Source organism: Silene latifolia, chromosome Y, assembly GCF_048544455.1.
Source record: "Silene latifolia isolate original U9 population chromosome Y, ASM4854445v1, whole genome shotgun sequence".
Classification (NCBI taxonomy): domain Eukaryota; kingdom Viridiplantae; phylum Streptophyta; class Magnoliopsida; order Caryophyllales; family Caryophyllaceae; genus Silene; species Silene latifolia.
In genome coordinates this window covers 179,049,499-179,062,669 of record NC_133538.1, presented here as the reverse complement: position 1 = coordinate 179,062,669, position 13,171 = coordinate 179,049,499, and the positions used below count along the sequence as shown (strand labels likewise).

The 13,171-nt window shown below is 35.3% G+C and overlaps 1 protein-coding gene across 1 annotated transcript; it reads left to right on the top strand.

Moving 5' to 3' along the window:
• The first annotated feature begins 2,994 nt into the window (after positions 1-2,994).
• LOC141629525 (uncharacterized) lies at positions 2,995-4,533 on the top strand. The gene has a single exon (XM_074442510.1). The coding sequence runs from the start codon at positions 2,995-2,997 to the stop codon at positions 4,531-4,533; it is 1,539 nt and encodes a 512-aa protein (XP_074298611.1).
• Positions 4,534-13,171: the final 8,638 nt, after the last annotated feature.

The window sequence follows — 13,171 nt, the reverse complement described above, 5'->3', positions numbered from 1 at the left end:
ATTATTTTAAACTCTTATGTTTCTTGTACTGCTGCTCTCATCTACTTTATGTAAACCCCATTGATTCTTTCTTCTCCAAATCACTGAAGCTCCATAAATCTCTCCAAAACACCATTGATTTTGTGTATAAAAATATGCAGACCAAAATTTTCCTAAACCCATCTCATCCATACACTTCTCATACTCCAAACTAATACACTCCTCTTTTTGTCAAAAATTAGATCACCATTAAAAGTAAAAAAAACGCCTCCATCATCTATTTATTGTTGGCTCCTCCACATTTTGCATTATCTCCTTCATCTCAAATCTTCTACCCATCTGTTTTCCAAAGATCAATCTTTTTGTCCAATTATTCCCCAAAACTGAAAAAAGAAAAAAAATCAATCAAAACCACCCCACCTTTCAAGCTTTGGTCAATAATGAATTCATCTCAAGAACCCTTAATAATTAAGGATAAACAAGAGATGACAAAATGGTCAAGATCAACTCAAGGTAAACCAATAGATTTAGTACCCAACACCAACCAACTTAATAAAAAAAATCCTTGAATTACATTATGAATTCAAGAGTTTGAAGCAACACAACATACATGTTATCAAATTTCCAATTGGAAATAAACAAACCCAGAATCTATATGGGACAAACTTAATATTCTGGTGATTTCAGTGAATTAGAGAGGAAATTGGGTTGACAAAAGGCTATTTTATGTTTCTTGGTTCATAGAGGAGAATTGAAGGGGAAAAAATGGAGGAAAAATAAATAAAGGCTAAAATTAATGGAGATGAAATTGCAGGAAGGGGAGATAAGAGAGGATAAGTTGAAGCTGGTAGACGATGAAGGAGGATTGATGTAGAAAATGAGTAAAATTATTAATAAAAATAAAAGTGGGACATGTCAATAGAATTTACCGGCTACATTAAGTTAAAAAATAGGCAATTCTAGGGGGTCGTTTGGTTGCCACTTAGAAAACATAGGCATTGGAAAATCACATGATTTTGAAAAACATGGGTTGTTTGGTTGCCATAAATTTTACAAAATGTAGGAATTAGAACTTCCCAGGAACTTCTAATGCCTACATGATGTGGGAAGTTGCTTACCTACCCCCCCCCTGGTCATTGGAAGTTCCTGTGGAATTTAATTCCTACATGAGCAACCAAACACTTTTCCGAAATTCACCTGAATTGGATGAGGGAACTTAATTCCGATGAATTGCATTTTCCTAGGAATATTAAATTCATTGATCAACCAAACAGCCCCTAGTAGAAGAAGATTGGAATAAAACTAGGGTATATTGGTGGTTAAATTAAAGTTTGGAGTAATTTGGAAAGCATCTCAATAGTTTGGAGTATTTCCATTAAATAACCCAATTAATTTGTTGTTGTTTTTTTATTGTACTCTATTCAGAGAGAGCTTCGTCAATCGTTATGGTCTCCCATACAACGAACCAACTTCATATCATTGCAAATTTGCAACACGTAAACTTTGCGTATAACATATTAACATCTTGTCATAATTCCTCATTAATTAAAAAATGACCTTGTCATACTTAAAGGTCGCAATCGAGTTAGTTGGATCGGGTTTGGTTTGGGCCAAGTCGGACCGGGTTATATCGGGTAAGCCTATTCTTTTGGGGCAGTCACTCAGGTCGGGTCATGTTTATCAGCTCTATCATAGCGTCTTCTTATCTATCAGACAGCTTAGGGGGTAACAAACGTTTTTCATATCTATTTAAAAGGATAATACTTAATTTTTAAATGTTAAATCGAATATATACATTTTAAGGGAAACTCACTTAATCACTACTAGGATTTAGGAACATCATTTGATTGACTCACTTCTTTAATTCGGGGATTTTGGATTCAAACACTTAATTATTTTAGTGGGACATTTGAATATTTTAAATGACTTACTTTGCATTGTTTGATGAGTGTACTGGCCAATTACTTTTCCAATGCATCTTGAATGTTTTGCTAAGAAGTATTTAATTAGCCTCTTGTATTGAAGCAAAACAGAAGGAAGTTGGCATTACTTGTGTCACTATTACTTGTGTCACTAAACGGTCAAATAAATGAAAGCATTGGTATTACATTTTCACTTTGCCATTTTTTTACCTCTTGTTGCTCAAACAAAGTACCCATTTGTAAACTAATATCTTGAAATGTCATTTTCAAGAAAGGGCCTTCTAATAAAAGACTATGAACATGTTAAATTGATAATGCAGCCAGAATGCAAATTGAATTTAAAAAGATGTCAGAATTATATTCACAATACAAAAGGCATGAACAAACAAGACCTTGTTCTAATATTTGGAATATTTATGATTGACTAACTATTGGGTGGGATTCTTTCTCGCTTTTCTCTACTAAAGCTTAGGATTTGCATAATAAGTATTCTCAAGCCGGCTATCCATGTACTAGTTAACTGTACTTTATTAGGCAGTCGGGGTCGTCTAAACAGCGTCTATTGTGAAAACCTCCTATGCTCAAATTATGCTACCAACCCCTAGTTCTATAATAGTAGTAGTGAAGATTTCCTGCCTATATATGACACTAATTAAGAACAAAAGTGTTTCAATTGAGTGAAATTTGTATATTTTAAGCCAATTATTTCTATTGATGGATTGTAAACAGTCCTACAAAAGAGCATCGACCTGAAATCAAGAACAAAAGTTTTTGTCTTATGAATTGACCTCGTAATATGTAAACTTGTTGGAGCATCTTCCTTTTGTCCTTACACTAATGACATTATAGTTCTCTCACAGCTGTCTTGTCTGTGTTAGTTAGCATAATATTCTCGTAAATATTTTCTTTGTATCTTTTTTAAAAAAGAAAGTAATGTTTCAATACCTTATTTGCATTTAAGATCAGAAAATATATCACAACATGTCTTAACACAAAATGTTATTGCTATTATTGTCCTCTTTGCTATTGATATGTTTTTAAATTCATTCTAGGTATTGTTTTCCTAGCCATGGACCGAAGTTGGATGTATAATATGAAGCGTTCAACTCTTGAATTTCGGAATTTGGTGAAAGAGAAAATTGTGAGATGTGTTTTGAAAAATGCAGTTAGAAAAGGAGACACGCGCATATTATGCCCTTGTCTTAATTGTGAAAATTTGGAAAAAGTGTTAACACCTGATGTTTGTGTGGATCATTTAGTTTTACGTGGATTTGTGAAAGATTATACACGTTGGATATTTCATGGTGAACCCATAGGTATTTCTGGAATAGAAATAGGTAGACAAGAGACACGAGAAGATGTTAATGATGATGATGATATTAAAAGGGACCGAATAGATAGCTTGATTGATGTCGTGCAAGTTAATTTTGAGGATGAGCCATGTGTTTTGGAGAGACTGTTAAGTGATGCGAAGAAACCTTTGTATCCTAATTGTGATAGATTCACCCGTTTATCTGCTGTAATGAATTTAATGTCTTTAAAAGTGGAAAATAGGTTGAGCGATAAGAGTTTCACAGCCTTGTTAGAACTCTTAGATGACATGCTTCCCGAAGGTCACGTTCTTCCAAAATCTACTTATGAAGCCAAGAAAGTTATGTGTCCAATAGGTTATGACAATGAAAAAATTCATGCATGCCCGAAAGATTGTATTTTGTACCGTAAAAAGTATAAGGATTTGCATAAATGTCCAAAGTGCGGGACATCACGATATCGGGTGAAGGACAAGGATGGCAGTTGTGAGAAAAAGGAAGGCTCTCCAGCAAAGGTGGTGTGGTATTTACCTATAATACCAAGATTTAAACGCTTTTTTGCTAATGTAAATGAAACTAAGAAGTTAAGGTGGCATTCGGAAATGAGAAAAAAAGATGGCAAGCTTAGACATCCTGCTGATGCTCCTCAATGGAGAACAATTGATAGAATGTTTCCAGAATTTGGCAAGGATTGTAGAAATTTACGCTTGGGCCTTTGCACAGATGGAATGAACCCTTTCTCTACTTTAAGTAGTCAGCATAGCACGTGGCCTGTCCTTCTTTGTATTTACAACCTGCCTCCTTATTTGTGTATGAAGCGCAAATACTTGATGTTGTTACTTCTTATACAAGGACCAAAGCAACCTGGAAACGATATAGATGTTTTTCTAGAGCCTCTCATTGATGATTTGAGATTATTTGTGGATGAAGGGGTGATGGTGTATGATGCAGTTGCAAAAGAAGATTTCAAATTGCATGCTATATTGTTGTGCACTATAAACGATTTTTATGCATATGGCAATTTGTCTGGATACTCGGTTAAAGGGAAAAAATCTTGCCCAATATGTGATCAAGGAACTATAGCTCCTTGGCTTACTTATAGTGGTAAGAATGTTTACACAAACTATCGAAGATTTTTGCGACGAAATCACCCTTATCGTAGGATGAAAAAAGCATTCAATGGGACGGTGGAGAATAAAATGGCTCCTATTCCACTAGAGGAAGATGAAGTATTTCAACAAGTCAAAGATATTAATGTTTTTTATGGAAAACCCAACCGATTTGAAAAGAATGCAAAATATAAGAAGAGGTCTATATTCTGAGACCTTCCATATTGGCAACATCTGCCCGTAAGACACTGTATTGACATTATGCATGTTGAAAAAAATGTTGCTGAGAGTCTTATAGGAACACTTCTTAATATCTCTGGAAAGACTAAAGACGGGTATAAAGCAAGGAAAGATAATGAAGAGATGGGAATTCGGAAAGAGTTGGCACCACATGAGAATGGAAAGCGTGCATATCTTCCTCCAGCTTGCTATACTTTGTCTAAGAAGGAAAAAACAATTGTGTGTGAGTGCATTCGTGGTATTAATGTACCACATGATTATTTTTCAATATGAAAAATCTTGTTTCAATGAAGGATTTGAGGTTGATTGGTCTAAAATCTAAGGATAATCATGTAATAATGCAACAGTTTTTGCCCGTTTCCATTCGATCAGTGTTGCCAAAAGATGTCAGATGTGCAATTACGAGACTTTGTCTTTTCTTTAATGTAATTTATAGCAAAGTGATTGATCCTGACTCACTTGATAAGTTGCAAGTAGACGTCGTTGAAACTTTGTATCAGTTGGAGATGTATTTCCCCCCTTCATTTTTTGATATTTCAGTACATTTGGTTGTACATTTGGTTAGGGAGGCTAAGCTATTAGGCCCCGTACACTTAAGGGATATGTATACATTTGAGTGATATATGGGCATTTTGAAAGGATATATAACTAATAGATATAGGCCGGATGCTAGTATTGTTAAAGGCTACATAGCCTGAGAGGTTATTGGGTTTTGTAAAGATTATTTGGCAAATGTTCAACCATTTGGGATTCCAAAATCTCGACATGAAGGAAGACTTGATGATAAAGGCACTATTAGAGCAAAATGGGTGTCTTTCAATTCTAAAGAACTTAGTAATGCTCATTTCCATGTCTTACAACAACTTACTGAAGTTCATCCTTACCTAGAGGAACACATGCAAACATTAAGGGTGGAACATCTCTTAAAGAGTGAGAAATTGTTAGCTGAACAACATAACAAGTCCTTTGTAAAATGGGTTAGGGGAAAAGTGTCGGGCGAGTTGTCAAATACTCCTGACACAGTGGGTGAAACCGTTAAGTGGTTAGCTTATGGCCCAAATAATGAAATTAAATCATTTGAAGGGTATGATATTAATGGCTATTATTTTTATACCGAGCGTCAAGATAGTAAGAGTATAATGCAAAATAGTGGAGTTACAGTAGTGGCTTCCAGTACTGAATTTGGCACTAGAGGTAGTACACTTGTTCATAGTCAAATGCCCTATTATGGGATCGTTGAAGACATATGGGAGTTGCAATATGCAACATTCACGATTCCGTTGTTCAAATGCAAATGGGCTGATGGTAAGAAAGGTTTACGCGTAGACGAGTATGGCTTTACATTGGTAGATTTTAGTAGGCCGCGGTAAAAGAATGAGCCTCTTATAATGGCTTCACAAGCAAAATAAATTTTCTATGTCGTGGACCCAGTAAATGATAAGTGGCGTGTTGTGCTTCAAGGCAAGAGACGCATTCTTGGAGTAGATGATGTAGAAGACGAAGAAGAATATGATCAATTTGATGATATTCCTCCTTTTTCTGATGGTTTGCCAGGAATGCCCCCTCAAAATGACACCCTAGTTAATTATGTAAGAGATGATCATGATAATGTCATTTGGGAAGAGACAAATTAAACTAACTATATGACGAGCTAATTTTATTGTTGATTTTATTTGTGGAACTTTAAATTCATGTGACAATATTTCTCTATATATTTAAATTAAAATAACTATGTGATAAGTAGTAACTTGGAGTTGTGTTAGTAGATGAATTGATGTGACAATATTTCTCTATATATTTGTGTTTGCCTTTTTTAGGCCTTGATTTAATACTACTTACATTTTCAACAAAATAAAACCCGTTATGTTTTTATTCTGTAAAATTCTACTATGTCTATTCCTGCTCCTGCTTTTAAGTCCTTATGTTCAAAGGTTAAAATTAAATAAATACCTGGTAGCAGAAATGTGGTGATTAGAAGCTGGTAAAAGCAACATTTATATGGTCACATATTATTTGGATTTTAATTGTTTACATGCTTTATATTTTGCTCTGAGTGATGTTTAATGTGTAGGAATTTTATGATGGAGGATAATTCCGAGAGTGGCAGCAGTAGTGATTCCCCTGCCGATGAAAATACAAATATGATGGAGAATGGAAAAAGAAGCCGCCCTAAACAAAAGCGAACGCGAGGACCTACTAAATTGAAGAAGCTTGAAGGTAAAGGTCCATTTCCTCTAGCATGAGATAATGCTGGTTGTCCAATGGGAGAATTTGCTACTAAGTTTTCAAGTTACTGCGGTAGGAAGGTTCATAGTCAAGTGAAAATCGCCTTCGATGATTGGGATAAAGATGTTGATGTTGGTCTTAAAAATTTACTTTGGGCAGTTATAGCTGTAAGTCTCTTTATTTGTAATTATTTTTCTAGTCAAACTTACTTGGTTATGGTTAGATATAGCTGTAATTTACTTTCGTTTTAAATTTTTTAGAAAAAGTATCAAATTCATGAGAGACATAAGGCGTCTGTGCTATCTTCTTGTGGGAGTAAGTGGAAATATTTTAAGGAAAAGTTGACTCGGAAGTATATACGTAACAAACATCTTGCTATTGTTATTGTGGCTCTGTGCTATCTTCTTGTGGGAGAAAGTGCTATCAACTAGTTATTTGTCTAACCTCTTGCTATTGTTATTCTGGTAATGTCATTTTCTTCTATAAGGAATCACTTTGAATTAGTCCTTCGGCAGCCAATAAAGTGGGATAAACATCCAAAGGTTGTGTCATCAAGCCTAATCCCATTGAGTTAAAGGTATTTTTTTATTAAGATCGTGAATTTTATTGTACTCCATACTTATTTTGACAAACAAAGTAACAATCTATGCTGGTTATTTGATTTTAATACACGTTTTATTTTACTTTTTAGGAGCCAACAAAGTGTCGACTAACTTGTGTTCATGAAGGGGTGATTTTTGACGTTGCTGAAGCTACTGTTTACCCAAATGAAGATGAGACATAGTTAGTCCATGTTACGCCATTACTTGTTGGTAATGTGAGAGTGTCAATAGATAAAGTTTTGAAAGGTACTGCCCCACTTCCTGTTCCCACACAATTTCTCGCGCGTGTAGCGGGTGCGGCTGGAAGTTTTGTCCAGTGGCCCAAGGAGCTAATTGTGATTGGAGACGAGGTGCGTATAGATTATATTTTATAAGGCTGTATAATTGTTTTTTTGGTCGATCCAACACCATTACAACTATTGACCAGTTACATAGCCTTACAGCAGCAAAGCCTTACGAAAGAACAAAACCTAGATTACAATGCAACACCCTATGCCTCTTACACCAATCCACTTCTTTTTTGCTTCAGATGACCATCAAACACCATCTGTAAACACAACTTGATCTCTGCACTTATAGTTTCCAATAATTTCACATGTCTGATTATGTAATTAGTTATTCTACATGTATTGCGAGACATCGAAACACGGTAGTAAAGTCCATCAATTGTAACACTGACCAGAAATGATTGCCTTCTTTTTTTATGTATCATCTCCCCAGTTTGCAGGCCCTTTAATTTACATCAATCCTCATCCAATCATTAAGTAAGTTGCAACATTCCCTAGTATAAATGCATTCATCAAAGAAATGCTTGTGAGATTTTGATTGAATGCCACAATGGCCATTCCTGCATATACTTGTTTTATTGTTTCTTTATATTGTTATTCTAATAATGTCGATTTTTTTTCATAAGGAATCGCTTTCTATTAGACCTTCGGCTGCCAAGAAACAAAAACAAACTTCCAAAGGTTGTGTCATCAAGCCAACAGGTGCACGTAATCCCATCAAGTTAAAGGTATTTTTGTATTAAGATTGTTAATTTTATTGTACTGCATACTTATTTTGACAAAAAAAGTAACAAACATGAACTGGTTATTTGATTTTAATACACGTTTTATTTTACTTTTTAGGAGCCAACAATGTATCGACTAACTTGTGTTCATGATGGGGTGATTTTCAATGTTGTCGAAGCTACTGTTTACCCAAATGAAGATGACACATAGTTAGTCCATGGTATGCCATTACTCGTTGGTAATGTGAGAGTGTCAATAGATAAAGTTTTGGAAGGTACTTCCCCACTTCCTGTTCCCACACAATTTCTCGAGCGTGTAGCAGATGTGGCCGAAAGGTTTGTCCAGTTTGCCAAGGAGCTAATTGTGATTGGAGACGAGGTGCTTACATATTAAATTTTATAAGGTTGTATAATTATTATTATTTTGGGTGGATCCAGCATCATTACAACCATTTGACCAGTAGCCTTACGAAAGAACAAAAGAAACTAGATTATGCCTCTTACACCAATCCACCATATTCCTGCATATACTTGTTTTATTGTTTCTTGTTATTGTTATTCTAATAATGTCAATTTTTTTCCATAAGGAATCACTTTATATTAAACCTTCGGCTGCCAAGAAACAAAAACAAACTTCCAAAGGTTCTACGATCAGGCCAACAAGTGAGCCTAAGATTGATTATTATATATGGGGCAATTGGACCTGAATGTAAGAAGTTACATAATTTGCTTTCCTTAATGGTTCCTGAAGCAAAAATCTTTGATGTAGTCTTGCCATCGAAAGTATTTTTCTCTGAGACGGATAAAACTATATTTGTAACGGAGGAAGATATTAACTAGCTACTTCGCATGGCTTTCTTGAATGTGTCATGTATTCAGTTGTTCATGATGTAAGTATATATTCTTCTCTTTATCCATATCCTAAATTCAAAGTATATATAAATACTTTATATTGTTGTGGTTCTAATTTTTTGTGTGTATGTAAGGTATTTACAAAAGCATTGTGAGGAAAAAAAATGAAGGCTCGTCTTCTATTGCTTTTTTATGTCCAACAATCATATCTCAAATAGGCGATGATAAAGAGCGTAATAATGAAGTAATGAAGTATGTGGAAAATAGCTTGTATCAAATGAAAAATGTTGGTGTCGTCTTAGTACTATTTTGTCAAGCGTAAGTATATTACCAATTTGGTGATTATCTCTATTTATATTATATTTTTGTGTGGATATTTATTTAAATTTGTTGTTTATTTATATGTAGAATGCATTGGACGCTGATAATTCTTTGTCCACTTGTACAAGAAGCGTATTTTTGTGATCCTTTGTCTAAAAAATGTGATGTGGCCTTTAAATACCTCTTACAAGGGTATATAAAGCACTTGTGCATTTTTACTAACAGTATACATACGCACTTATAAAAACTCTCTCGGCCTAACCATCAATTATATTGTTTTTATAGTGCGTTTCGAGGTTTTAAGGCGCGTGCAGGTTCTACTTTGAAATCAGGGATGTCATTAAAATGGAGCAATTTGGAAGTAAGTTTTTTTAGCCTAGCTAATTGCTATTTCAAACGTTCGGATGACTACATTTTCAGGCCTGCTCAACTACAATTGTATTTCTTTGAGTCCATATCATATACACACATCAATTCCATAATACAGTCGATCTATGCATTTTTGTTATGTTCCTGGCATTTCGCCTTTGAATTGAATTTATGACATTTTATCTTGCATTTGCTCCAATTTTCTACCAGCTACTATATAACGATTCTACTATAGGTGCACATGAAAAAAAGATGTTCATGTTCATAACCATCCATTAGATAATAGAATGTTCTGGGATAGCCATCCATACTATTCAATTCTATATACTAGCTGCATTTAGGCTCTTGGTCTCTATATTCATACCCATACTTTGTTGTATATTTATGATCATCTCCATTTCATTTACCATCTAGGTATCTTGTAGCAACTTTGTCCCTTGCATGGCAATTTTTCTCGTTTTATAGTTCTATTATATTGAAATTGGAGTAACCTTTTGATATTGGTTTTTTTTAGTGTCACCAACAACCTGGGAATACAGAGTGCGGTTATTATGCAAGTGGTACATGTTAGATATTGTGAGGCACTACAATCAGAATATAGTTGATTATAATAAGGTAGTTAATATTTAATTGACAAGTTTTGACATTATTAGTGCACATACTAACAATACAATTTTATTTTCACGTTCAATTATACATATTAATGTTTTGATGTATTGATAGTGGTTTGGATAAAAAAGGCTTATACAGTTGAAGAAGTGAACGAGGTTCGACATCTATGGGCTACTTATTTGATGACGAACCATCTCTAGTTCTAGGTAATTATATCATACTCATCACTTTTAGTCATGTTCATCTCTACTTAGTTTCTTGCTAAAATTATTTTGGAATAATGTATAATTGACGGCTTTTAGCTGTAAATGACATCTGTGTCGATGGAATTGGGAGGTGATAGAATCTTGTTTACATCCTATTCATATTGCAACTTGTTTAATGATTAGCGATTATCCTCAAAATCTACTCCCTTCTCCCTTTTTTATTACCAATCTTTCTTCATTTGCTCTTATCCTTGCATATTTCAATGTTATTGTAACGTAAATATATGTAGGTGAAATAAGCCATTTATTGAAGGTCATAAAGTTTTCAAGAGAAGCATTAAGAGATATGACGGGTGATCTATCAATCTCGACTTGTTATCATTTTTTAGGGGTCATTGAGGATGTATTTTGTGACTATGAAATATTAATCAACTTATATTGTTGAGCAACTTCAATTGTATTTGGAAATACATATGTATTACTGAGAAAGATGCTTTTTGTTATAAAATAGATCAAGTGATTTTTCTTTCATTGGTGTTTAAATGGTAAATTGTATATAGGTGGCTTTTATTTGTGATTAGTGTTTAGCAGAATAGTAGGCACAATAATGGGCATAATGGGACTTCTGACGTGTGCTTTTGGCTACGGTCGTAGACCTGTAGACCGTGGCATAATGTTCAATTTTGGCTACGGTTAATTATTAAGAACCTTAGCCTTATATACACCTTTGTCTACGGTTAAAAGACAATTACCGTAGCCTTAAATGCACTTATGAGTACTGTTCACAACCGTAGCCTTTTCTTCCCTACTTAAGGCTACCCCCAGATGTGCTACGGCTGTACGACCGATCCTTATGTCATTTTTAACCGTGGCCGTATGACATTTTTGTAATAGTGGGAGTTGGGAAATTAAAGTGACGGTAGGAGCAAATTAATTGAGGGGATGTTCAAGACAATATAACTGTCAAATCCCGTCAGTTTTAGGCGTCCCGAAACAGAAATTCGCGCCCAAAATATTTTAAGACGGAAATTTGGGGGCAATTGTTGGGGATAAAAATTACACATTTTATTATTAATGACATGGCAAGCATCTATTGGTGGAAAGCAATTGAGAGGGATCGATAATGTGGCGGACTAAGGTCCATTGGATTAAAGTAAACAAACACACTTACTTGTGCTTGTTTCTTGTGCAAAGGGGGAATGAGTTAGTCAACACCCTATTATTGTGGAACTACCCCCGAATCCGGGAGCAGAAGCAAGAGGACGTTTCTGAGACTCCAGAACTAGCAAGCAGCACCTATATAAAGTCAAACAGAGGCAGATAAAAATCCATTTGATTCTTGACCAACACTTCGACAACAATACTCCTAAGCAATCGATAAACGATACACTAGAAAAATTACCCTTGTATTTCCTTACTTGCATAATTCCGTCTTGATTATAGTGCCAAATTGGTGGAATTCCAACTCTCCCCGCGGTCGTTCCTACATCGGGTTTTCCGCGTCACCTGAATCTTTTATCTCGTTGTTCTTTCGCTCGCTAGTATCGTTACATTCATTTCATCGTTGGACATAGATCGATCATTATAACTCACCAATTAAATCAATCACTCGGTAAATTTTTACCAAAATAGTTAGTATGGTTGTGAAACAGTTTCCGCCTTTGGATAGTAAAGAAGGCGATGAGGGATGAAGGAAAATTAAGATAAGTGTACTCCCTCGGTTATAATCGTTTAAGGTGTGTTTGGATGGAAGGATTTGGAGGGAAAAGAAAAGGAAGGAGAATTTAAAATCCCTTGTTTAGATAGCAAATGAGGGTGAAGGTAAATGGAGGGGGAGAGATTTGGAGTGATCCAATTTCCCTCCACCAAGCTTAATCAAAGTCTCTCTACAATAGGCAATATTTGGAGAGAAATTGTATCCAAACAACCACACTACATTCCCTCTTCCCTTCCCTTCTCTCCCTTTCCCCTTTTCTCCTCCCCTCCCTTCCCTTTCCCCCCACTTTTGCTACCTAAACACACCCTTATTTACCCTTAAGGCTTGTTTGGATGGAGGGATTAGGAGGGAAATAAAGGGGAGGGCGAGTAGGGGATTTAAGGTTCATTGTTTGAATAACAAATAAGAGGAAAGGTAAATGGAGGGGGAAGGATTTGGAAGCCAAATCAAAATCTCTCCTATTATGGGAAAGATTTGGAGGGAAATTGTATCCAAACACTCACACCTCATTCCCCCTCCCCGTTCCTTCTCTCCCTTTCCCTTCTGATACGAGTACGGAAGGGGATAATAAACAACAAACTCAGCTGGGTAAGAGTCGAACTCGGAACCTTGATTCACGAAGGAACGAGATCGTTCTCGATAGGATATTTGACTGAAAGTCCGCCTATTCAATGTGATATTTGGGTCGAAAATC